This window comes from Meriones unguiculatus, chromosome 12, assembly GCF_030254825.1.
Source record: "Meriones unguiculatus strain TT.TT164.6M chromosome 12, Bangor_MerUng_6.1, whole genome shotgun sequence".
Classification (NCBI taxonomy): domain Eukaryota; kingdom Metazoa; phylum Chordata; class Mammalia; order Rodentia; family Muridae; genus Meriones; species Meriones unguiculatus.
The window spans coordinates 67,017,989-67,045,558 of record NC_083360.1 but is presented as its reverse complement, the minus strand read 5'-3'; the positions used below and the strand labels follow the sequence as shown (position 1 = coordinate 67,045,558).

Genomic DNA, 27,570 nt, shown 5'->3' with positions numbered 1-27,570 from the left:
CCCTTCCCAGCCACTGGGAAATGCTAAAATTTGAACCTTGTTGGCTCTTGTTAGTCTTAATATTTAAATTAGTTCCATTATGTTAATTAAAGTCCCACTCTCTGTTAACATGTATTTTCTACGTCAGTGTACCAAACTCCACATTGCTTGGTATTAACGCGACCTGATGCTTTCTGTTTGGTGTGCTGGCTCTCGATTATCTTAACCTTTTCTCTTTTATCTGTCTATCTATCTGTCTGTCTGTCTGTCTGTCTATCTATCTATCTATCTATCTATCTATCTATCTATCTATCTATCTATCTCAATCAAATGATGTTAAGTGTTTCTCACAGCCTATGTGTGACCTTAGACCCTGTCCAGCACGATGTCAGTGACAGGTAATTCATCACCTAGGGTTTGATTCTGAGTGACTTCTTGTACATTCTTTATAATTGTTTATACTTGCTGATTGTCTTACTTTTCTTAATTCTGCTTTTATTTCAAGCTGATAGCCTGTTCCCGCTTTCTGCTACCTGATGTGATACTTGTAGGTCTTGGTCCTTGCTGTACCTCTTCCATGTCAAGGATCTCTGTGTTTGGGCAGTTTATTGTCTGTGTAGGTTTAGCTCTGTGTACATTGCAAGGGACATTGGACTCCTGAGTGTGCCCCTCGCCATCATTCCACACAGAGAGGATTTGCTTTCTGATGTGGTGACTTTTTTGCCAGAATTTCTTGTCATGAAGAGGCAGTGGCCACTGTGTTCTTTAAAACTGGCAGAGTCACCTTTCACACTGCCTGTGTGCATGGTTTGGGTCATGTAGCCTTCCCCAACTATCCACCATTCTACTTTCTGTGGTTTCAGTCACCTGCGATGAACCAAGGTACAAAACTATTCTAAATGGAAATTTCCAGAAATGAATAAAATTTTAAATTTATTTTAGCGTATATTTGGTAACTCGCCAGTTCTTTAATTCTCGAAGTTTTAATATTTTTTTCTAATGTATTTTTGAATATTCGGTGCGCCAACATGGATATGAGTGCAATCAGTTACGAAGGCTGGAAGATGCATCTGGCCTCCTGGATGTTGGATATTGAAAACCGAACTCAGATCTTACGAAGGACAGGCTTTTCACCACTGAGCAGTCTCTCCAGCTGCAAAGCCTTGAAGTTTAGAAGTCTTTGCTAACGTGTGTGGGCACGGCTCTTATCGCTAGTTTTCCCCGGGTGTTACAAAACCCTGTTAGCTTACAGCTCTTTAGTCCTTAGACATTTTCTTCCACATCGCTTTCATCCTTCTTTGGACCCTTCTAGGACTTGTCCTGTGCCATGCTGGTTGTCTCCCTCTGCTTTTCAAGTCTCCTCAGTTCCCATCGTGTACTTCCAGCATTTTCACCTTGCTGTGAGGTTTCTTCTGTCACTGGTTGTTGTGTTTCTCTCCTTGCCCTGGCCCTTGCCCTCGTGAATTATTTAGCTTGGGAATTTTAACCTTTAACTTTAAACTAATTTTTCAAGTTTTAGAAATTATGATTTTTTTTTAAATTTATCGTACTCGGCTCTCCTTAATTTAATCATGTTTTTAACATGAGTACTTTATCTGTCCTCTCCAGAAAGTCTAAAATAGGTCTTTCCTTCCTGGATAGTCCCCACTTCTTGTATGTGCGTTGGGGTTCAAGTAAGTTATGTATGTGAGGGGCAGGCACATCAGCCCACATGGCACCAGTAAACATTTACAGTTTCTTATGTGTCTGTTTGCTTTTCTTTTTGTCTCTGCATTCCTTGATACCAGGAGTAGAGTAGACTCTCTATCCTGTTGCATATTGTGGTTGCCAGGGGCTGGCCACACTGTGCAGTTACCTGCATGCTCAGCGCCTCTGGGTCTACCTTGGAGATGAGGTCCTGCACTAGTCCTTTCTAGGAAGATTTCCACGAACCTGTGACCCATTCATGAAGCTTACCTGCCATCTACCTCCAGAACTGACCTGCTCAAGAGGAGTGAATTGGGTTGGTTGCATTTGAAATTGAAATAAGAAAGGTAGATCAAATTCAAGGCCAGGTCCCCTCCCCTACAGGATCCCGTATTCATATGTTGTATGCATATTCTCAGTTGGTGTCCTCTTCATTATCTGTGATCTGTCTGGAAGTTTATTTTTGAATATCATGGTTTGCTTTACATCTTCATTTGCACAACTTGAAGAACACTGCAAGCTGTAGGAAGTATCTTGCTTAAATGTTTGGACAAATAAACTCATTCAGGAAAGTTTTTTTTTTGGTTTTGATTAACAAAAATTTGGTGATCATTTATTTGTCTAACTCATGCTCTAATAATGTAAAAATCTTCCACAATGTAGAGGAGCAGTTAGAACAGGATAGAAGAAAGATAGAGGGAAGAAACAGGAAGTGAGGAATCAACTTTGAGTTGTCAGTAGGAAGAAGGCAGAAATTGAAAGCCACACATAATCAGAAAGCCCTTCTATGTCCAGTTCTCAGAACCTCTCTTTTTCTTAGGCTATCTGCTAGAGTTTCGGACAAGTCCAATTAGACGGGATTGCACACTAAAGAGACCATTCTGTTCCAGAAAATTAAAACAAAGAGGCATTCAATAGAATCGCGTGGAGGAAAGTGCTGTACCTTAGCATCACAGGTTGCAAAGTTAGTGAAAATGCATGTGTATTTGTGTTTAAATAGTCACTTGCTTTCCATATTTGAGATTTGAATTATGCACATGCTCTCTTTTTGGATTGCTCGATACTCAGTCGCTCTTAATCATCTTTAGGCAACAAGATTTGAATTATACAACACATGTAAGCTTCACATAGAATGGTAATTAGTCTGTGCTGCTCAGTAGCATTTGATGTTGAGGTTAATGATTCAGAAACAATTTTAAAAACCTACTGACTAAATTCCATATATATGAGGTAGATCAGCTTCTATTCTGTGTCAGAGGCAATTGGATGCTTGTGGGTCTAAGCTGCTGCTTTACATTTATTATGTAGGAGTGTAGAGTCTGGTGACATGTGTTTAAGCTATCATTTGCTACCAGCCCCAGCTAAAGAAAATGCTTCTCTCTGTGTGAGGGAGAGCACCCTCTCTACTTTGGCTGTTTTCTGAATTTTGTTGTGGACATTGTTAGGGAAAATATTTGTCTTAGCTTTGACATTTTGCTCACAGAAAGCTTTTAGAAATAATTATTTAATTTTATTTTTAGATTTATTTTGCCTGCATGTACACACACACACACACACACACACACACACACGCACGCACGCACGCACGCACGCACACCCAGAAATATGCACATGCAGTTCCTGTGGGAGCCAGGACTGGACCTACGAATGATTTTGTGGGTCCTCGGAATCAGCGCCAGTCTTCTGTAGGAGCAGCCACTGCAAGGCAGGGTCTTACTGTTGGCCTTGGCTGGCCTTGGTTGAATGGATGTGCAGTGTAGATGAAGACTAGGGCAACTTTGAACTCACAAAGCTATGGTTACCTCCAAACCATAACTCAAGGGCTGGGATTACTGACCTTTGCTGCCATAGCCAAGAAAGCGTTTGAGGTGATAATGATAAAGAGAGAATCAGCAAGAATAATGAGAGCCATTTGCTTGTTTGAGTGGATAAAGAGTGCACGAAATACCAAGAATAGCTCAAGTTATAAAAAATACACTTCTGGGTTTCTTACCTAGTATTATGTGTAAATTATTAAGACAAGAAGGTAAACATTCTGTAACATAAAAAATTGTATCTAGCGTCACTGTGTGCTCTGGTTTTAAATTTGTGTTACACTTTGTGTGTGTCTGTGTGTGTGTACCTCCTGTGGAGGTCGGAGGACCACTGGTGTATGTTTTTGTCCTCCCACCATGTTGGTCCTGGGGGTCAAATGCAGGTAGCTAGACTTGACACAAGCACTTTTACTTGCTGAGCCATCTCTCTGACCCACCACTGTGTACTTTATTAAGAATTCCTGTTTATTCTACAGAAATATTTTATTAATAAATCATTTAAGTTCCCCTGTAGAAGTTGCGTCTACCTCCTGATGTTTATTGGTTTTTAATGTGCAACATTAGAAGTATATTGAAAGTTTAAGCAGTTATATTTTTAAATTATGTGTAATACTCCATATAGATTGAATGTTTAGTAATAATGCTTGGGTGTTCTGTAGACATAGTTAGAGAACTGATTGCAAATTGCCAACATTCAGTAAGTCAACAAACCAATTTAAAAAATCTCAAGGATATTAGATTTGAAAATGTTCTTCCTTAATTTAGTTTGTCCATTATATGTTGTTTTAATTATTCATAGTATTGCTTAACATGCCAGGAAATGTCCTGTAATAGAATTTATTAAATAATTAAGTTATGGTAATATAAATTCTATATTTAGTAGCATGTTTTAAAGTCTCAGATTAAAATGCTTTGTAAAGAATTATCTAGCTGGTCTGAAGTATGAAAACAAGTCTTTGTTTGATAACTTTATCCATTTTGTAGTTTTGAAGCCAAATGCTCATTTTAGGAAAACGCAGTTTGAACTATTTTGTGATCCATAGAGGGCAGATGATTCTGTAGGAAACAAAGACATATATTCCCGCTGACATAGAAGAGTAATGTGCATATAGGGTATTGCTTTCTAAGGTGTATCAGTGAGCATATATACCCACTTTCTCCTCCTGTAGATACAATAAATGGGAGGTTGCTTATTGTGTTGGAAGGTCCTACATACATTCTCCTTCTTGTGTCATGCTAGATGTTAAAGAATATCAAACTGACCATACAACACTGGGCTGGAGTTAGTTAGAAGTGAAGGAGAATGAACCTGAAGATAGATATTCTGATTGGAACTTGGCTTTGGGTCTAGTAGGAGCTTGAAATGAGCATGAAAGAACTGTTCTTTTAATATTGATGTAGATTTGGCATGCCCAGGGTCTCCTGTTGTTTCTTATTTTTACTATTAATAGATTTTGTTCCTATAGATTATGGAGAGGTTTTATATATGTGTGTGTGTGTGTGTTTGGGGGTATATGTATTATTAATATAATATATGTTATTTATATGTGTGGATGTTTTTACTTGAATTTATGGGTTTGTACCATGTGCATGCAGAATCTATGGAGGTCAGAAGAGGACATCAGATCTTCTGGGTCTGGAGTTACAGGTGATTGTGAGCTACCATGTGGATGCTGGGAATTGAACCCAGATCCTCTGGAAGAATAACCAGTGCTCCTAACCTCTGAGCCATCTCTCCAGCTCAGGTTATATGTTTTGAGGTATTGTGATAAGTGGGAAAATTGGTCACATTTAAAATAAAGTAGAATAGTAATTGCTGAAAATCTTGTCCATTTGATACATGAGGTCTTTGATGTGATCCATTACTTCTTGCTCTTTTTCTTTTTGTTCTTAGTGAGAGAAAGATATTCTTCAATTGATGGAGAAAAATGACTTAAAAAAGAGTTTTAGCTCACATGGAGACTGATTTTTCTTGGTGGCTTTATGATTCTTTGTACGGCAGAGATATTTAGGATTTCATGTAACCTGGCTTCATTGTGTTAATTTGACTAATTTTCTACTTCTGTCTCCATCTTGTGCTGTGGCTAAATGCTGTTATTTGAGTGCAGTCTGTGTTTTGTTCCGTCTTTGTTAAGTTTGTTCTGGTCACTCAGTGCTATTCTTCTGTATCTAATAGCAGTAGACTCTTATGCTCTAAGACCCAGTTCACATACATACACACATTCGTTTCGTTAGAGATAGGATTTATTCTTTTCTCTATGCTCTCAGCAGAACTAAATAGCCCCCTTCTTTTAATTGTTACATACTTTATAGGTGACAATTTCAATAGCCATCAATCATAGATAGGTATACTATAGCTATTTACAGTGGGGCCATGTGCTATCTTTTTTGTGCCTTTTAGGACAAACATTATTAGCATTTGATGAATATAAATGTTTTAAATTTATCTTTCCAATGATTGAGAAGACAGCTTATCTCATTAAATTCTTTGATTGTAATAGCTTTTTTTCTTGTTTCTCACATGCATTTTTCCCACCTGTTGAACTACAGTTAAAATATTTGGTGTATTTTAGGGATATATTGAGAGAGAGAGAGAGAGAGAGAGAGAGAGAGAGAGAGAAGACCATTTTATATAACTGGAACTCAAAAGAAGTTGACTTTAGACCAGCAATTCTCCATCTATGGGTCAAGGCCCTTTGGGGTCACATATCAGACATCCTGCACATTAGCTATTTGCAAAATCACAGTTACGAGGTAGTAACGAAATGCTTGTATGGTTGGGGGGTTCTCCACAACATGAGGAACTGTGTTAAAGGGTCACAGTATTGGGAAGGTCGAGAACTGCTGCCTTAGACTCTTCGTTACTATCTTGCTTTGAGAGTTTAATTTTCTTCTCCTTTTTGCAGGACCCTAACAGGAGCATTCATACCAGCAGTAGCAGCAGCAGCAGCAGCAGCTGTAGCAGCAGCAGCAGCAGCAGCAGCAGCAGTAGCAGCAGCAGCAGCAGTAGCAGCAGTAGCAGCAGCAGCAGCAGTAGCAGTAGCAGTAGCAGCAGCAGTAGTACCAGTTTTTCAAAGCCTCACAAATTAATGAAGGAGCACAAGGAAAAACCTTCTAAAGACTCCAGAGAACATAAAAGTGCCTTCAAAGAACCTTCCAGGGATCACAACAAATCTTCCAAAGACTCCTCCAAGAAACCCAAAGAAAACAAACCACTGAAAGAAGAAAAAATAGTTCCTAAGATGGCCTTCAAGGAACCTAAACCTATGTCAAAAGAGCCAAAAGCAGACAGTAATTTACTCACCATCACCAGTGGACAGCAGGATAAGAAGGCTCCTAGTAAAAGGCCCCCCATTTCAGATTCTGAAGAACTCTCAGCCAAAAAAAGGAAAAAGAGTAGCTCAGAGGCTTTATTTAAAAGTTTTTCTAGTGCACCACCACTGATACTCACTTGTTCTGCTGACAAAAAACAGATAAAAGATAAATCTCATGTCAAGATGGGAAAGGTCAAAGTTGAAAGCGAGACATCAGAGAAGAAGAAGTCAACATTGCCACCGTTTGATGATATCGTTGATCCCAACGACTCAGACGCGGAGGAGAACATGTCCTCGAAATCCGACGTGAGTAGCCTTGTGTCGTGTGTCCCCACCCCCTTAGCAGTTCTTGGGCGTTGTTTCACATAGTGTCACGGTAAGAAAGAAATGAGCCAAGGACATGGATGCTGTCTCTATAGAGGAAGGGGTGTAGCCTAGGAGTGAGTGTCCTTAACTAGCAGGAAGAAGGAAATGATTTCATTAAGGAATTTGCACCGTCTTTAGGCTGTAATTGAAGTTGTTAAGGGAAAGATATATTCCACAGTGCAATAAAAGTTAGTTGAATAGCAACATAAAGATTAAGTGCCCTTGAAAGCTTTGTGTTGGGCTCTGTGGTGACTGCTGACCGAGAGAAATGAGAGCAATGTGCTCGTTTCAATACAGTGGAAAAACAAGTTGAAAGAGAAACCTAAGAAACACTGTACAACTTGTGGTCATTATACTGAAGTACATTTTAAAAAATTAAAAAAAAAGAAAAGTCAGCGGGAAATTGGTTACAGTTTGTTGTTTTCCTGTGTGGTGCTGTGGACTGAATCTAGGGCCTTGCCTGCCAGGCGAGCACTATCCTCCTCAGCTGTACCCTAGCCACCGCTGGTTGGGTGATTAGGGAAAGACTAAATACTTAACAGCTTCTGAAGTGAAGATGTGAAGAATGAGTTATTCCACTTACTCGCCCAAGTATTTCTTCTGTCTTGTTTCTCTGAGCCGCTCCTGTTAGTTTGAAACTGGTTCTTGATGTAGATACTACTATCTTGTGTATTTGATTTTTGTTTCTGATAACCCTGAAATGCTCTCAGTGTGTGAAAAATCTGTCAGAATTAGAGTTTGGCAACTTTTTCTTTGTTCTGAAATATTATGATTCTTCTAGAAAGAAGGCTCCCAGCATTGGGTTGTGAGTCACTGGTAAGCTATGAGATCAACTTAGCATGCCATCACCAATGTTTGAAAAATTACAGTACATTGTAATTAGTATGAGTAAATGGTTTATGGAACTTTTGTTTCAGAAAGAATGTGTTTCTTCACTGATTAAAACTTTCAAAGGACTTTAGAAAAAAAAAAAAAAAAGAATGTTTGCTGAATGATGAAGATAGCACACAGCATTTGGAAGGTCCTGCCAATTTTTTCCCATGAATATGTCACACACAAGCCGCCTCCTTGACATTTCTGTTTATTTTCCTTTCTTTGTCTCTTGTTCTTTTCTCTTTATACATGGCTCACAAAATATGGTTTTCTTTTGATAAAAGTCATATTCAGCTTGATGTATTTATCCAAATGGATACCTTGAAAGTCTTTTGAAAACCGAGATTCACAATTGTTAGTTGCTTACAGTGGATAGTAAGTACATTTTTAGAATTACTGGGCCCATAAAGCCAGAGATCACCAAAAGAATTTCTGTCATGTGCTGTGTGTAGCATGTTAGAAAAAGCATCCAAAAACTTTTGAGTATTGCTTAGGTATAGAACGCAACAGTTGGGCTGTGGTGGTATACACCTTTAGTCCCAGCACTGGGCAGCAGAGGCAGGAAGATATCTGTGAGTTCAAGGCCACCCTGGTCTACAGAGAGAATTCCAGGACAGCCAGGGATACACAGAGAAACCCTGTCTTGAAAAACAAAGACAAACAACTCAACAGTTGTGTTTTCCTTATAACTCTTTGGGTATTAAATGCTTTTATTTTGTTGCTGTCGGTTTAATTCTTTTAAGCCATGAATTCAAGAGACTTTGCCCTTAGCAAAGGGTGCTGAGAGAACTGGAGCTCCACTTACCCAGCAGTAAAGATAGCCATATAGATTGTCTCCTACCTGCCATCTCACCTGTGTTCAAAATAGGCAGCACTGCAGGAAATGGAATGTTGCAGCCTGGAGTCTTCCTTAGCCAGTCACTGAGCTGGTAGCAGAAAATGCCCAATATCAGGGTGGTAGTTCCCATTGTCTTGGGTGTGATCATGTTGGCTACTGTGTAAGGCTGATTTGATGTCCTGGTTTTTCCAGAGTCCCTTCAGGTTTTATTATTTGATTGTATTCATTTGTGGAGATGGGGTAATAAATAATTTCATACAGAACAGATAGAGATCATGGACTCTGGAAATGAGAAAAAAATGTACATGTAAGAAGACTTTAAAACTACAAAGGCTACAGAATAGTCTGAGGAGTGGATTAGTCTTGAAAGCGCTCAGTACATCAGCAGGAGGACCTGCGGTTTATCTGTAGTACCGTGTGAAAATCTAGATGTTGTAGAACACATCTATAATCTGCCTATGGTAAGGTGTAAGACAAGTGGGTCCCCAGAGTTTGCTGGCTAGCCAGTGTAGCTAAAGAGGTGAGCTCCAGGTTCAATAAGAGACCCTGTCTTGAAAAAAAAAAAAACAAGGTGAACAAGACCTGAAAAAGTGTACCACCAGTAGACATGAAAATATGGAAGGGAGGAATTTCATGGGGTCCTACCCACAGATAATGAACTATAGGCAACCAAGGAATGCTGAGAGAAGGAGAAATCATCTTCTTCAGGGAAGAGCCTAGTTGGTTGTCCAGTCAATACCAAGTGCCTAGCCCTGAAAACATACATGAACTGAGTAGGTTATATATTTAGGTACATGTGTGTGTAACAACAACAATTAAAGAAAAGGAAGCCATGATGTCAAGAGAGAGCAGAGGAAGTAAGTGGTGGGCTAGAAGACAAAAGGGCAAGAGAAAATGTTGTAATTAGGTGGAGAGCAATGGAAGAAGACCCCCAATGTTGACCTCTAGCCACCATATATCCCCACAAATATACTGGAACATGTGTACATTTATATAATGCACACAGAACAGCCAAAGGAAGGCTGGGGAGGATAATTATATACCTGATAATGTCTGTTAGGACATCTTGCCCCAGTAGAGACCTTTTGTTGTTACTGTTCTTGTTTGAGGGTTTCTCTGTGTGTCTCTGGCTGTCCTGGAACTTGTTCTGCACACCAGCCTGGCCTCAAACTAAGAGATCTGACTCCATCTACACTCCCCCCAAATCCCCGAGTGCTGAGATTAAAGGTGTGTACCACCAGGCTTGGCTTCATTATAGTCTTTAAAAACAAAACAAAACAAAACAAAACAAACAAACAAAAAAACCCGCCAAAAACAAAGAGCTCTTCTATCACCAAGTTAGACTCAAGTTCTTTGTGTATTTGCTTGAGACAGTTCCTCATTATATAGCCCAGGCTTGTCTGGAACTCTTTTTAGTCCAGGCCTCAAGTTCACAACAAACCTATCACAAGGTGACAGATAGAAAGATAGGTGGTGAGAACTCTGCAGCCTTTTGTCTGATAGTCTGTGTTCTGTCCTAGTGCCATAGGGATTCTGGACAAACTAATGTTCAGAGGTTATAGTCTGACCCATGCTCTAGGAGTGTTGTGGAAATGAAGTCAGCCTAAGAGAAACCATTAACACATTAGTCAAGAAAAAAATGTTAGTTACATTGTGTGTGTGTGTGTGTGTGTGTGTAACTGTGTATAACCTGACTGCTGAGAAACTTTGCAATGTTTGGCCTTGAAAGAGATGAGATGGTCTCCAAGAAGCCTACCGAGCTTCCATCCTTTTACAAGTGTATGGCTCTGTATGGTTTGAGGGATGGGGGAGATAATTTGCACATGTCATTTTGCTCTGCTTTTTGTCTTGGGGAATATGGCATTGTTACTGATTTGCACATGTTACATGGTCATGAGAAAAACACAGAGGTCAGAGACTGATTTTATGTACAAGTGAAGACACAGTTTCACAAGATCTTTTAGCTTTGTGTTAAATGTGACCAAAGAAATTATCCCACCAATTAATTGCTTCAGTTGGTAGGACACTGGAGTCTTCTTTTCTTCCACCCTCTACTTCTCCTTCCTTCCTTCCTTCCTTCCTTCCTTCCTTCCTTCCTTCCTTCCTTCCTTCCTTCCTTCCTTCCTTCCTTCCTTCTCCAGAAATGATTTATCATTGAATTCTATTAGCATAACCAAAGGAGTTCTTTGTAAATGTTTGTGGTTCTTTAGATAATTTCTATTTCCAAAGAAATCTAATCTTATCACATGAAAATTTATCAATAACTTTTTCTGCAAAGGAATTTGGATAGGAGGAGTGGCGAGTCGAGAGGCCTAATTCATAGAGCGTGAACAAATACAGAAAGCTTGTTGGAGAATACTTTTGTTGAGAATACTTTACATTGAGGAACCTCTGTCACTTGCATTAGACTGCGGTTTGCAACCTGTGGGTCGCGGCCCCCTGGGCAAACCGCTGTCTCCAAAATTATTTATATTATGATTCATAGCAACAACAAAAGTACAGTTATGAAATAGCAATGAAAATAATTTTATGGTTGGGGTCACCACAACATGAACTGTATTAAAGGTCTCAGTGGTTGAGAACCACTGTTTAGAGGAAAACAGTTCCAGGTTTAGAGTTCACTTCTGATGTGCTTGGGCCTCACTAACAAGGGTCTGTTCTTGCTGGTGATCAGCATGAACAGCAGCCTGGAAGGGTAAGAGTCTGAGTGTATCATTATCCACAAAGCGTTTATAATTGTGGTTTTTATTAAGCTGCATAAATGGATAACAAAAATAATTCACACCTTCTGTAATTCACCTTCTGTGATACACCTTCTGTAGTATCTTCCTTTTCATATCTGTTTTTAAAGGAAGCCTATGGAATTGATTGACTGGGGTTGGGGCAAAGTTTTTTACTCAGCAGAAAGGTAGGAAAAAATAGTAAATAAGATTTTGAGACAGCTGTTTATGGTTGGATACAGATACAGTGATATTTTCCTCATCTTTGCCTTGATGCCTTCTACTTTGCACAGTAGAGATTTAATCATAATGTGCAGGTCATGTTCAAAGTTCCATTCTCTCCTCTTGAAGGTGGATGCATTACCTCTGATAAAAATGTTACCCTCTCCAATTGCAGTGCGAGAATAAGACCTAAGTCACATCTTCTGATGGATGGACTGACCAGAGTGTTTTCTTGGATAGAAATGTTGAGGGAGAAAAATAAAATCTCATCATAGGTAGCTTGCCCGCCACCTCCCCCTGTCATCCCTTCCACCTAAGACAGCGGAGTCAGTACTTCAAACCACGGAAGCAGGAGTTTTCTTTGAAAAGGAAAATGAGCATCCCCTCTTTTGTACCTCATTTCCGCCAGCCCCACCCTGTTCGTTGCCCTCCTTAAACTGTCTGGGGCTGGCAGTAAACGTCCTGCTGCTGAAGGCCCGGCCTTAGGTTTTTATGTGGTAGAAGGGTGCTGCGGCAGAGAAGAAGGTCTTTATTGCGTTTTCAAAGTGGCTTTTTAATGACTTGTAATTCCTGCACATGCAGGAGCCGTGAAGGCCATGTCTGGGGGACTCCAGCTGGAGAGGCCATTCATTAGGGTCTGCCTCACTCCAGGGGAGCCTCGCCTTCTGCACTCCTATTTTCTCTGTTTTATAGCTGAAGGTGAAATTACCTGGAGAGGCTGCAGTTCTTTTTTACTCTTGGTAGATTTAGGGCAGCATAGAACATTCATTGAAACAATTGGATGAAAGTGAACTCTGTGGCTGTATGGAGATCTCATCTTCTCTTCGTTACAGGGCTTTTGTTGTCGTTTGATTTTGTTTTCTGGTCAGAAGGGATTAGATGGATGTTGTTCTCTAGCCAACCACATTGTCATTGGTTCATCCATATTCTGGATTTTAAAAAGAGGGACATAGGTAAGGATAAAAGGTAGCTAAGAAGATGGTTTTTAAGTTTATTTTTATTTCATATATATGAATATTTGCATTTATGTGTGTGCACCAAGTATGGATGCCCTGGATTTAGTGTTCCAAACATGAGGAAATTGCTTTGTGCTTGCTGGGATCTTACCAAGGCCCTCTGCAAGAGAAGCAAGTACTCTCAACACTGAGCCATCTCTCCAACCCCTAAAAAGATGACTTTTCAAAAAGCAGCTAGAGGCCTACTTCCTTTGGTTCAGTGTATATTGACTCAATGTGCTATCTTAGCTTTAAAATTAAGTAACTCCTAAAAGTCAAAGTTACAGGGTTGGTGAACAAATGGGGGGAGGGGGCAGCTTCTGTCATATAATTGGCTATCACCAGTAATTGCCAAAGCAGAGCATTTTTCCTCACATGCATTGGCCTGGCATCTTTTCCAGTAAATTCTAGACCTTCTTTAAAACAGTTGCATCACCTATATGGAAAACTTTCATTTCCCATTTTATTATCTGTGTAACGGTTCTCTCTCTCATCTTTAGATACAACACAGGCCCTGCATAGCTAGTTGTCCCATACCTTGGGAGTGCCACACAGGTACATTTGGAGTTTTCCTGAGTGATTTCCGTGCTAATTGCCTTACTAAGCTCTCAGCATAGACCCTGTTCTGTGAATTAGTGTCATGACTGCTATCATTTTGTAGATGAGAAGACAGACGCTCACTATTCAAGACTGGCATGTGTAAAAGTCGTGGAAAGAGCCCTTTATCCCTTTAATGAGGTGGCGGAAGCAGGAACTACCAAATCTTCTTACAGATGCTCACAACCCTCTGGAGGCTGTGGACTGTGCGTTACTGCTAAAAAGTGCCACAGGGCTCATTCCCTTGCTCCCACATGGTTCCCACTTGCATCTGCATGGGAGTTTATGTTGCACAGAGCTGGGCTGCAATAACAAGCCTTCCCAGAAGGTGCCACCAGATAACAAATGGTGTCCTACAGTTGAGAGGCTTCTTCTTTTGAAGTCTCCTGGTTCTGTTTTGTACGTTCATCTCAGTATAAATTATTAAAAATGAAGGCTGTGCATTCTTCATATTCGATGATAGGAAGAGACTGGCTACCTTTGGCGTCTGTGTAATTTTCTGAACAAGTTTGAGAAATTGTTCTCAGCAGGCAACAATTTATGACTGTAAACTTTGAAGGCTGTGCCATGGTCCACAAAGAAAAACTGTCCCCTGTGGGGAATCTTAGGTCACTACAGGCAACATACAATGAACTGCTCCAGAAAAGGTCCAAGATTCTTCTGTTAGGCATGAGAAAACAGAAAAACATTCACCAACGTGTTTAGAGGCAATATTTTTGTGAGCTCTAAAAACACACAAGGTGAGGATTTGTCGGGAGGCCTGGGACAGGAAGAAGTATTCTGTGTGACACGTAAGAGTGAAGTTCTTTCATCTTTATTTGTCACAGGAAGTGAGTTTGTGTATGGGGCCTTGTGTATAGTTGGTGCTTACCTGACTAATCAAAAAGATAAGTAAACAGGCCCTAGTAAAATCACAGAACTAGTTCTTGGAAATTAAATATAGATGCTTGTTTTATTATGTGATAATTTAACCACCACCACCACCACCACCACCACCATCATCCTGGACTAGCATTGAGGTCTGTAGTGCCAAGGACAACTTTGAACCTTTCATGCTCTTGCCTATACCTTCCAAGCACTGAGATTCTGGTGCTGCCACGTCAGTGTACACCGTGCTGGGATTAGGAGCCAGGACTTCACATTTGGTATGCAAGCACTTCACCAGATGAGCTCAAGAGGTCTTTTATTTGTTTCAGAGTGTAATAAGCCGTCCCAGGACTTGAGTGATGTATGTGAAGTGTGTGTGTGTGTGTGTGTGTGTGTGTGTGCGTGTGCATATGTGTTCAGGCCCAGAGACTGTTGTTTTCCTCTGTTTGTTCCCCATCTTATTATTATTATTTTTTTTTTTTTAGACAGAATCCCTTCACTGGTCGTGAGCTCACTGAGTCAGCTGACTGGCTGGCTGGTGAGCGCTGGGAACCCTGTGTGTCTGCCTACCCAGCACTGGGCTGCAGATGTCTTCCACAACCTGTCTTTTACATGAGGGCTGGGCTTCAAGCTCAGATCCTGAAGCTTGCACAGCCAGCAAGCTCTGAACTGTCTCCCCAGCCATTCAGGGGTTTTTGTGTTATTTTTTTAACATTTTAAATGAAGTTATCTCTCATCATCTTTATTTAAAATATATTGAATACAAAAAAAATGAGCCTCATTATGACATTATCATGTATGTCTCTTTTTACATTGTATTTATATCCCCCTCTAAAACCAAGCCTTGCTTTTCCTCCCACTGGTCCCATTTCTCCTGTACTTCCATTTCTAGCTTTCTTTCTCTGCTTCATCCCCAACCCCTGTTCACTTCCTATCCCCATCTGTCCCCATCATTTTGTATTACAGAAAATATTTTCTTCTGAGCATGTTTTTTCTGAACATAATATTTTGTTTATGGATGTTTGGTCACAGTTAAAACACAAACAATTTTTACTTGTGTATGTAGGGCCATATTAGACTGTACAAATGATACGCAATTGGAATTTCAGCTGCTCTTTGAAGTAGGTATTAATCAGTGAGGTGAAGGATGGGTACAACCTGTAAGAGAGGGCATTCCTTGAAAAGAGGAAATAATATGAAAAAAACGTGATGACTAGTGTTGGCCGTGTATGTTGTCTTCACTGAAATAAAGACACTGTGACACTTACTAAATGCTTTTATATCTTAATTTATCATTAGTATATGTGCCTAGTTCAAAGGGCAGTCTCGGGACTTGGTTCTTCCACCACGGGTTCTGTAGGTTGAACTCAAGTTGTGAGGCTTCTGAGGCAAGAGCTTTTACCCAGTGAGCCATCTCGCTGGCCTTACTAAACATTCTTAAGGGGAAAAAATGCGGTTTAACTCTCCTCTTTCTGGCTTCCTGGTCAGCCAGTAACTGGTGCTGCACCCTGGTGACAGTAAAGGAAAGCGGATGTTGCTGCCGTGTGTGATGCTTGGGTCTGAGAAGGAATGCAGGCAGAATTGACATGATTTCTAGGACACTGATTCTTAGTATGCACCTGTGTCACTCTAAGCAGCAAAAAGAGGACTCTAGGTCCTAGGGAACTGGTTCATCAATATACTGTCTGGTTCGGCTCTTCGTGCTCTATCAGTGGGAGGCTCCCATCTGTGGTACTGTGTTACCTGAAGGTCGCACACCTGAAAGCCTGAAGAAGGGAGACGATCAGGTCCCCTCATTCTGAAGCATAGCCATGCCACGCCTGACTTAGCTAGTCATCAGGAGGAGTGGACCAGGGTATGTGTGCCGTCTGAGAGGAAGACTCCTGGGATCAAACGACAGACAGAACTTACACAATGTAGACGTTAGTGATAATACTTACCTTGTGGGCTTGTAGCTTACAGATGTAGGCTGTCATTCAGGCTCAAACATAACTATTTTATTATTTGCAGAGCATACTATTTAGTCATTTTATAGATTGTATTCTGTGAAGAACCAGCAGGGGTAGGACAAAAGCAAAGAGAGGCCGTGGAAACCTGGTGCTTCTGTAATCCATGACTACATGTTTCGGGATGTCCATATGTATTTATGTGTGTATGTGAGCACACATGTGCGTGTTGGGGCTGGAGCATGCAGGGACACCAGAAGTTGACACTGAGTATGTTCCCCAGGCACTCACCACCTTACTTTTTGATCCAGGCTCTCTCACTGAATTTGGAGCTTGCAGGTTTGGCTAGACTGGCTGGCCAGGGAGCCCCTTCGGCTGGCGTCTCGCCAGTGCTGGGTTTATGGAGATCCACTGCTGTGCCTGGCCTTTGTTGTGGGGTGCTGGGAAACGAAGTCAGGTCCTCACACATGCATAGCCAGAGCCTGCCTGATAGCCATCTTCACAGCCCTGCATGTGTTTATGAAATAGCTGTTTTCCATTCGCCTAGCCCAAGATTTTATCACAAATCAAAGAATCTTTATGAAACTGCTCTCATTTTATTTAGTCTGGCAAACCGCACTCCGAGTGACCTGACACACTTCCAGTGTGCGAAGAGCTCACTGCATTTCCGGCTTTCTTCCTTTCCTCCATTGGTTTCTCAGCACTGTTTTAATTAAAAGTAAACCTCACACTTGTTCCAGAGCTTGCAATAGGGCTTTTTAGTCACAGTGTGTGTGTGTGTGTGTTTATCTACACATGTGGGTGCACATGCTCCATCATGCCACGCTGTGGAGTGCTTGTGTTGGTTCCGGGGTAACCTGTGAAAGTTGATTCTATCCCCATACCACGTGGATCCTGAGGATTAAACTTAAGCTGTCAGTCGCACTGGTAGCAAGTGCTTTAACATGCTGAGCCATTTGCCAGCCTAACTTTAGAAAACTGTTAATTTATTTTGTACATGTATATGCATGTGTGATTGCAGGTGTCTGCATTCCCTGATATATTGTGGAGGCCGGGGGATAACTCTAGGAAGTTAGGACCCTCCCATGGTACCTCATGGGATCTAATGATTGAACTCAGCTGGTCACATCTGCATGGTGAGCACTGTGACCTGCCGAGCCATCTTGCCAGCCCCGTGATAAGTTTCCTAATTGCCAGTTTCTGATATTCTTAAGTCAGGATCCATCCAGACTAGGATGTTAACTGTTGTTGCCTCCTCTGTCCGGTGACTCTCAGAGACCTGTCATTCACCACCTGCCCCTCCCGGAATCCACCCACAGTTCTTGTTTTCTGTGATAAAATCAAAGGATCTCATAGTTTAGCTCCCTTTGCAGAGGTTTGCCAGAGATGTGGCATGTTACAGCCACCTGTGTCTGCTCTCACCAGACCTGTGGATGCACTCAGAGCTCCGTGGTTTCTTTATTTACTTTCTCAGGAACGGTAAAAATTAAAAGGTATTCTTTGGTGTGAAGGTTCATGGTCACATTTAGAAACTGTGCATGGTGTCTCTGCAGAGCTTGTGATTTAGCCACAGGGTTTCCAGGCGAGAAGAGAGTTCGGAAATTGCCTCTGACACTTGAGTTTTTTTTTCAGGAGAGAGCTGGAGGCCAAGTTCAGTAATTTGTTTTACTTGAGATCACAGAAAAGTAGCCCTAGGATCTGGCCCTGTGTCAGCACGCGCTTGGCACTTTCCACATCGCGCCATCTCACCAGCCTGCCTACCATTCAGCATTAGAAAGTGGTCCCTAATGTCAGAGACTAGTTCCCCGCACACTGCCTTAAACTCCAAGCCGCTCAGCTGGTGTCACCGGAACCTGCACACCTGTCCTGAGTGCAGGAACCTGTTGTTTTCTATCTTCAACAGAACTCCTCTTGATGTCTCATGTCATGAGGAAAAGGTGTACACCCGGGTGGAAATGACAAAGCTGACTGGTGAATATTCTGGCAGAGTCTATGCTGGGAAATTACCAACCAGAATAATACATGACCATATATTTTAAGGGAGAAAACTCTCAAGGCAAAATAGATAATGATATATTTAAATACCTGGCAAGACAAAAGCCTTTATCCTGTTCAATGTGAAAACACACAGAAAACCTCACACTTGCTTTTCTGAGTCCTCTAGTATAAATGGAGTCTTCATACTTGAAGCTGGAACTTGTATGTAATGGCTGGTGCTCCAGCTACTGTACTGTGGGGGTGTATGCTAAGCCTGCAGGTGCACAATCACGAGGACCTGAGCTCCTCCCTCCTCACCTCATGGAACTGCTGTGCTTATCCTGCCAGTCAATGCTGGAATTCTCATTCAGTGAATGAAAACCAAACTGCACAGTTCAGTTTTCAAGTCTTTTACCTGAAGCTGTGCCTTTCATGAGTTCACTCCACCCGTATCCCCAAACCCAGCTGTGCATAGGTGGGGTCATATGTAGTCTCCTAGTCAGTAGGGATTACAGAGAAAGAGGATGCTTGTAGAGCTTACCTTCCAAGCCGGAAGGAGAAGAGTTTGGGCAGCAGTCACTGCTGCAATGAAGAGGGTGAAAGATTGAAAGAGTTTCCTTTCAATCTTTCGGGTAGCTTTCCAGATTTGTTCCCCAAATGTCTGTGGATCTCTCACATCCTTTTCTCAGCTTCATGTTAGCGAGCCTCTGTTGATGTGGTTCCCCTGCCCCGACCTAGCTCTCTGAGGTAAGACCGAGTTACCAAATTTCACATCATTACTTATGTCCAGGTTTAATATTTTGTTCATTGAGTGTTTTCATATAGGTCTACAATGGAATCTGATCATATATGTCCATCAGGTCCCCATTTACCTCCCTCTAGATTTTCCCAACTTATTCCCATCCCAACTTTATGTCCTTAAACAATTAATCCACTTTCACTTTTGACATTTATTTTACATATATTTGGGACATGGCATGTGTAGGTCATGGCCTGCATGGGAGTCAAAGAAAAGCTTATGGATTGAGTTCTCTACTTTCACTGCACAGGGCTGAACTCACATTTCTAAGCTTGACAGGGAATGCCTTTACCTGACAATCCATTTTATACCAACCCTCAAGCTGTGTCCACCCCTCACTTCTAAATTTTTGAAAACACAGATCAGTTCTGGAAGGAAATAGACAAAGGATAGGTATTAATTAATTAAAATGATGGCACTGTGGGTCCTTTTCAAAACACCATTGTGTCTTTATTTATGGAGTATTTTGGTTGTGTTTTTTTGAGAGACAAAGTTGCGCTAGGTAGCTCAGGCTGGCCTCGGAGTTGCTGTGTATCCCAGGCTGGCTTTAGCATCCCAGGCCTGGGATTTCAACATATACTGCTCTGCTGGCAAAATACTAGCTTTAAAACCTGCCATTTTTCATAAAGCATTTTATTGTTTCACAACATGAGCTCCATTTGAGGATAAGAGCCAAATTATATTGAGATGTCCCATTTTTCTTTTTAATCACCTCTTATTTGGAAATCTTTCATATATATGAAATATGGAATGGTGTAATGAACCTTTTACATACTATTAACTGAAGGTTGATCTATTTTCTTTTGTAATACAGTCAAATTCTGATTTCTAATAAGATTCAAGATACCTTATTCCACTCATTTCAATTATAAATCTCTAGAAAGATAAGAACTTTCAAAGAACAGAGAAAAAACAGCATGATCATAGCTAAACTATTTCATGATGTTCACAGTCATGAGGTATCTAACTACTGAGGAAATTTTTAATAAAATAAAAATCTCACAAATTCTGTTTTTTTGCATTATTTGTTTAAATTGGAATCAATAAAGTCTGAATTATATACTCTGACAATATCTGTTAATGTATAAATTTCCTCTTCTCTTTTAAACATAAAATGCAAAGGGGAGAATTAATTAATTATATAATATATAATTTAATATATAAATAATATAATTATTAAATTATAATTAATAATTTATAATCCTAAATTATCAGTTCATATTTGAGTGTCTTCATGGCACAGTTTCTGCAGATGAGCGGTCAGAGATAGGGCATGGCCAGATCTGGGTTACACTTCTGGCTTTTATTTGAGGGTTTCACAGGACTGTTTCGTGGGGTCCTGGGATCGTGTTCCTCGGCTGCTACAAGGAAAGGTCTCTGTGTTAACAGCCTTAGCTGTTCAGTGCCTCCAGACTAGTTCATTGAGTTTTAGCAGCTGGAGAGATGAGCTGCTGGTTGAGGGCACAGGCTGCCCTTGAGAAGTTTGGTTTAGGCAGCTCCCAACCAACCCCCTGCCACTCTAGGGGTTCTTACGCTGTTTTCTGGCCTCTGAAGACACCTGCAGTCCACATTCACGTTCTCACACAGACGCATATGTTTATAAGCAATTTTTCCTTTAAGTTGTAAATGGCTCTAGTTCAGCCACACAGAGACAGCCTGTCTTGTCCTTTTGTGCAGGCAGAAAGTACAGTTTGTGAAAGAGAGAGAAACATCGTGTTTAATATTTCCCCTCCATCAGTGTTGAGCAGAAAAAGGTTGGTTCCTTGGCACTCAGCAGCAGTTGCAAATGCTTTAGATTTTACTTGCCTCCCTTCTTGCTGAAGTTGTGGGAGCTGAATGTCTTTGCACACAGAGGCAGGTGTGTGATCCACACCTTCAGTGCCTTCCATTGTACTGTAAGCCTTGGTCTTTACCTTTTCAATCTGGCGTCTTTAATCTTGGCTTCTTCATTTTTCTGTGCTCCTCCCCTTGCTTTCGTCCTTCTAAAATGTTGAAAATCTTGGAGTCTACAGGGAAATAAGTTTGGGGCCTTTATGGCCTGCTCAACTGAGGCTTTTCTGAGTAATCGCTGCCACCCGTTATCCTTCACCGTTTGTGAGTCTTCCACAAACAATTTATATATTGAATAGAATTGTTACTTTCTTATATTTTTTTTCCTAATGACTTCAGTGTGTTTGAAGACAGACTCTGTTAAGTACCCAGTTTTCTTAGATCTTTGCACTGTGTCTGACCATAATTGCTCTTGAGCAAAAGTCAAGTAGTATAAAGATGTGCACATACCTTCTTGCCTAACTCATGTTCTTAAAATTGGAAGGTCTTAACTCTGAATACATCTGAGCAGTTTTGGTCTGTCTGTCCCCTCTGTGGGTGGAGTAGGTGGGCCATAAAGAGCAAAAGAACTGTATGAATAAGAGATGTCTGGACTCTCACACAAATACACAGAACAGAGTATGAGCCACTCTTGTACATGTGAGTTCATGGAAATAAAAAAGTTATATGGATGGGATTGTGTGGTGGCCGCCTTTGTGTTAGAGCACGTGGACTTGCCGAGTGTGAGAACCCTTCAGAACTTCCTGGAAAATCCTTTATTAAACTGCTTCCATCAGAAGAATATCAAACAAGAATAAAATAACACCGGGGGAGCAAAGACTACAAATTAATCTTTTATTGTGACAACAGAAAGATGTGAGCCTAAAAATCCCCAAACATTTGCTTCTGGGTTTTAAAAAAGCAAATAGATTCAGAGAAATTTCAATAACAGGATGTTGAAGTGAAAGAAATTTCTGCCTCTCTGTTTCCTATAGAGGACTGTGTGGAGGCCTGATAACATGAGAGTTTCTGGACCACCTTGTTTTTGCTGTCTTTGCGTAGTGAAATACGAGTCCATCGCCTCTAATGTTTCTAATGCTTACATGTGCTTTTGAAATTATCACAACTGTTAAAATGCCACTTGTGTGCAGTACAGAATGACAGGGCTTTCCTCCCCCCCTCCCACTTCCTTGGGTTGCGTAATTGTCAAGACAAATTAGTTTAATAACTTTAATTTGATGGGCAGTGTTTATTCAGTGATCGTGCTTGCATATTTGCAACCACACCATTAAATGTTTCTTATATACGTGGATGAATCAGTAACCAGACACAAACTACTTAAGCTCCTCACTGCAAGAGGCAAGCACACTCACAGCAAGTTAAACTGGACAGCGAGAAAACAAAGATGAGGAGACTGCAGTGAGTTAACACCTTGGTGGTATTTGTGTTGCTACTGCTGTTCTCAAACATGCATTTAATTGTACTCACTGGAAGGCTGTAACGTATGTCAGAGTGCTTTCACCAGAGTCATCATCACTTCTAAAGAACAAACTGAAACCCAAGTTAATTTTTTACCATGGGAATTTGAGTCGACTAAGAGAAAAAAATTACCGTTTTGAAAGACAAAATGTTGCTGCAGCCATCTTTTCATTTTTAACTTTCTAAACTTGGTCAAATCCAACTCTCCTCTCCCCCTCCTGTGGGCCCCTCCCACCTTTATGTTCTGTTTGCATGAGCATGACAGCCTACAAGGGACTACAACTACAACCATGGAGAAAAACGACCCCCTGCTTCCCAGAATCCATCAGTTACCAATAACCCCTAGCATTTTGTAATGCAGTCTCATGAGCTCGTCAACAATCCTTGCTGGAAATTTTGCCTCACTTGATCTTGTTCGGTTAACAACAGCTGCAATGAATTTATAGATCAAGCTGTGTCCAGAAAACCAGCATTTCCCAGCTTGGCTTACCCATTGGCTCTTAGATCCTTTCTGCTGCCGCTCCTCTGCTGTTCCCTGAGCCTTGGGGGAGTTGATACAGTTGTCTCACTTAGGACTGAACATTCAGCAGTCACTTTTTCTCTCCATGTTGACCAGTTATGACTCTCTATATTGACTTTTACCCACTGCAAAAAGAAGCTTCTCTGACCAAGGTTGACAGTAGCACTAATATGTAGGTATAAAAATAAACATTTGCAAGGCTGTTTAACTATGTGCCTGTTTAGCAAAAACAACAGCAATGGGTTTACCTGCCTTAAGCCTGTGGCCTCATCAGTCATGTGCTTTTGATACCGGGCATGAATTTCTTCCAGTGGAGCAGTTCACCCAAAACAACAACAGCAGCAGCAGCAGCAGAAACAAACAAACAAACGTGGTTACTCCTATAATAAGCACACCACTATTGCCCGCCACCATGTTTTCTTAAAGAAAGGTACAATCTCAGAACACAAACATGGAAATCTTATTGTTCTCATGGTATCCTATCTGGCATGTAAAGACAGCTGATGGGAATTTTTCCTGTCTTTATTTATGGGGGCCTCTAAGTTGGAATTTGTGTGCTGCTGGGTTCTGCGCAACTGTCTTTCTTGCCAGGCAAGTACCTACACGTTCTGCAACTAACAGTTAAGTGAAAGTATTGCATTAAGAACTGTTCTCTCAATCTACCCCAGAGGTTGAATGAATAGTCCTCTTACCAAACACCAGCATAGCTATTCCCAGGGGACTGTCAGTTTGTAATTATATCAACTAAATATTGCATAAACTAGTAATGTATACATAGGTGACAGTCACAGATCATGTCAAGACATGAGTCTGATTTATGTCTGAGATGTTTCAGAACCTATTTAAAACCCCTCGGTCACAAATCAAAGAAGTTTAACGGATTAATATGTATTAGTAAATGCTACTAAATAAGATATTTGGGTGTATCTAGTGTTTTCCGTCTGACTGATCTCTAGCAGCCAATCCTGGTGACTGCTCCTTATTCATGACTTGACATACTTCCCACGTTTCTTGAGTTGGGACAAGGCTTACTAAAGCAACAATACATTAAGTGGGATAACACTAACCTCAGAACTGTAAAGGATAGAATAGTGATCGCCAGACATGGGAACGGAAGCTCTCTCCCTTCTTTCTTTGCTCCGTTTTGTCCATGATCGTTTTGTAGATGGCTCGTGTCTACGCACAGAGCTTTCGGGCTGACTTCATGGCTCTTCAGCTTAGGCAGCAATGCACCCACTGCTGTGCACCTCAAGTGCCTTACGCAAACGCTCGTATTTTCTTTGTGTTGAATGAGTTCAAAACTCTTTTCTACCAGCTATTTTAAATATATACCTTTACCCTACTGCGCTATAAAAATATTAGAAGAGCTATTGGTTTTCCTTCATTTCTCTTCCCTCCCTTCTGTTCTCATGTCTGGCAATCACTATTCTATCCTTTTCAATTATGAAGTAAGTGTTCTTAGCTTCTGCTATGTAAGGACATGCTGTATTTTACTTATTGTATCTGTTTTATCCCTCTCAATGCAGTGCCTTTCAGTTCCATCCCTGTTATTACAAATGGCAGGATTTAATTTTTTCATGATGGCAGGATAGTAATTCCATTGTGTTTACGTACCATATTTTCTCTGCCCCGTTCATTTATCAATGGACAGCTTGTGTGTTTTTAAATAAAATGAAAAGCTAGGGTTCCAAAAGGAGTCCTGAGGCCTGTGTCTCAGACTTGCACTAGCTTTGTGATCTGAAGCAAAATCCTCATTAATATCTTTGAGGATTAATTTTACAATCTCTAAAGTGTGAATACTATGTAATAAAATTGTTCAGTGAATCAACAGGAAACAAATGATGTATCGTAATGAGTTAGTGCTTTGTTAACACGAGTGGAATCGCATGTTTCAACACAAGTTTTTTCTTGTCATAGAATGGACGTCCAGGTAATACACAGCCTCATGATTATATGGTGTGCTGTATTTATAGAGTTTCCCCAGTTTTTGAGTGCTGATAAAAGATGTTAAAGAGATACCCCTGTCTGTAAAATACAATATGAAAATGCAGTGGTGTGAGCATTCTCTTGTTTTAGTTGACCATTTTGTTCTGCTTTGGTATAATACAATGATTAATGCTTTGCTCACATGTACAGCTAACATTTGACAGCATGCTTCTCTTTGTCTGATATTTTCTGTAGGTGAGGATTTTTTTTTTCCCTCTAACGCAAGTCTCAATGAGGGCCAAGCCACAGGCCCTGTGTTCAGAAGATCATGTAGCATAGTTACCTGTGGCTTCTTGTCACCCTGACGCCCTTCAAGAAGAGCTCAAAGTCCATAAAACCGCACATGTGGCTAACATGTTTTACCCGTGGGAAGCACATTATTATTATTATTCTGCCTGCCTTGTGTGTGGTTAAACTGCTGCAGTCAGTCAAAGGAAAAGCTTTTAGTTGTTATAGAAAGAACAGTTAAATGTGTTTAACCTAGATTTTTTTTCCTGAGTGCCAAATACCCATGAGAGAGAGAGAGAGAAGAGAGAGAAAGACTCTTTTTCCTGATTAGTTCATTTACAGGATAGAGAGCACATAGCCAAGATGAAAAGGTAACACAGTTTTGAATTAGATTCATAACTCCATATTTTAAATTAGCTTTTTAAAGCTACCCATAAAATGCCACTTTACATCTGGCATCGGATCTATTAATTTGACTACTATGAATATGTAGGAATATTTTTGAAAACTCCTGTGGTCTTGTAAAGCCTCCAGGCCCTTATTAGCTGAAAAATCCTGCCTTCTGTCAGGGCATGGAGCCAAGGTAAGATCCTTAAGTAGATAACGTTTAGCATTTGAAATAATAATAATGAAAGAGATGTCCACGCGGAGCTTTCAAGTCGCTCTCCATTGAAATGTCCGTATGGAGCTGGAGGCCGAGGGAGAAGATGAAGCAGATGTCAGGTTTGTTTTAGCAGGATGCCTAACCATCTTCCCTCTGAAGAGGCTGATGCCCAGCATCCTGGGGAGGCAGTGACTAATTCATCTGATCCATCTGTTGCCTTGGGAGGCACTGCGAACTAGTTCCTCCGACCGTTAGTGTCTGTAGAGAATATGACCTTACTTTATTCTTGGTGGGCCTTTTTCTCACCTGCCCTTCTCTCAGATGGCTCACCTTGGGCTGAAACCTCCCCCCTGCAAATCTCCTCCTCTACCACTGAAACGGTAATTGGGATAATTCCTTTAATTATCCCATTAAAAATTAAAAATTAAACCCATTAAAAATTAACAGTAAAGTTGGCCACAAGTTTTTTTTTTTTTCTTTACCGTATCTCTATAAAGACAGAGTTTAAAAACATTTCCATGTTGGTTACAAGCCTTTCTTAAGCTAACCTGGTACTCTGTGAGTACAGGCAGCCCCAGCCACAGTGTATTACAATATTCCATCCTCTGTCTTTCTCCAGGCAGTGGAGCTGTGTAATAGATATAGTGTTTCTTTTTATACCTTGAATTTGCTTTCTAAGGCAACTGAGCTGAATTGTCTTGACCTGTTAATCCCCATCCGGCCAGTATGAGGGCACTGTTACATCCTTAAACTGTCTATTCAAGGCCATGCAACTCAATGGCTCAGTACCTAGGAAGGAAGAATCCTAGCTCCCCATCCTTCCATAGTGTTTTTGGAAGGAAGGGCTCATCTGTGTTCTTAACCCAACAAGCAGCAAATCTCGGAAACTTTGATTCTCATTGTAGGAGCAATGCCTCTGTCCCAGCTATTGAATCTATGTTCTTTTTTTTTTTTTTTTTTTTCTTCCCCCAGTGGGTTCAGCGTTTGATGGCTCAGCCTACAGCCAGAAGCCTGGTAGGAATTTCAGCCAGCTCATCTATGTTGTCTAGGTCAGAGCTCTAGGACTTGTCTGTGTGCCATTTTCCTCACCTGGAGAGAAGCAGGGATGGTACGCTGAGTGATTTTATAGAGTTGCTATACAATATAACCAAAGTGACATTAAACTATTATTAATCAGTGTCAAATATCAAAACATTTAAATGATGGCAACTATGGCTCAGTTAGGGTCATCACTTTTTCTTACTGATACGATATTCTGTGACATTAAAAGTATATTTAATTGTTCTAGTGAAGAGGTTTGTGCCTTTTTAAAAGGCATGAATAATTACTTTATAGATTACTTTTTTCCTGTCAACTATGTTACCCAAGGTTCAAAGATGTTACATCAGTTATAACTGTTGGAACAAAGAGGGAAAAAGACATTATACATGTTTACAGGTCCTTTGATGCTGTAGAGCCTAAAACATTTAGACCTTCATTTAACAATATCACTGACTAATTTTAAAAGTAGTCAAAGGACACAGCTGCTATATAATGCTCCCTAGACAGTATTGCAAGTGAGTCAGAAGAGTACTTAGGCTTGGGCATATAATAGTCAACACCCCAAGACAGCAAGAACCCATGAATCCTAAGATTCCAGAAACTGCCTAATACATTTAGTGTTTCCCAGAAAACTTTAGAGCTGACTTTGAGATCTGTAGTAAGGAACAGTTTCTGCTAATTGGGTTCTAACTGGTTACTATACCTACCTGTCTAATCTATCTTCTTTGTTTATAAGGTTGAGTATACACTATAGTGATTTGTGGTACATTAGTGATTCTTAGGGTCAAGTAGTGGCATGTTCAGGCTGGGGAATTCCTGATGGAGGATTGCACTGATTCTTTAGAGTCCACAAGAGGCTTTGAAGAGATCTGTGGTGGATCAGTACTTTGTATTTTGTCATATTGTATTT

General features: G+C 40.7%; 1 protein-coding gene across 2 annotated transcripts in view; it reads left to right on the top strand.

The window, feature by feature from the left end:
- Nucleotides 1-27,570, top strand: part of Mllt3 (MLLT3 super elongation complex subunit) — a 254,228-nt gene that overhangs the window by 181,429 nt on the left and 45,229 nt on the right. For both annotated transcript variants that reach the window (XM_021640351.2, XM_060365821.1), the window contains exon 5: nt 6,386-7,099. In XM_021640351.2, coding sequence (XP_021496026.1) covers nt 6,386-7,099 — 714 coding nt within the window. The remainder of the gene's footprint in view (nt 1-6,385; nt 7,100-27,570) is intronic.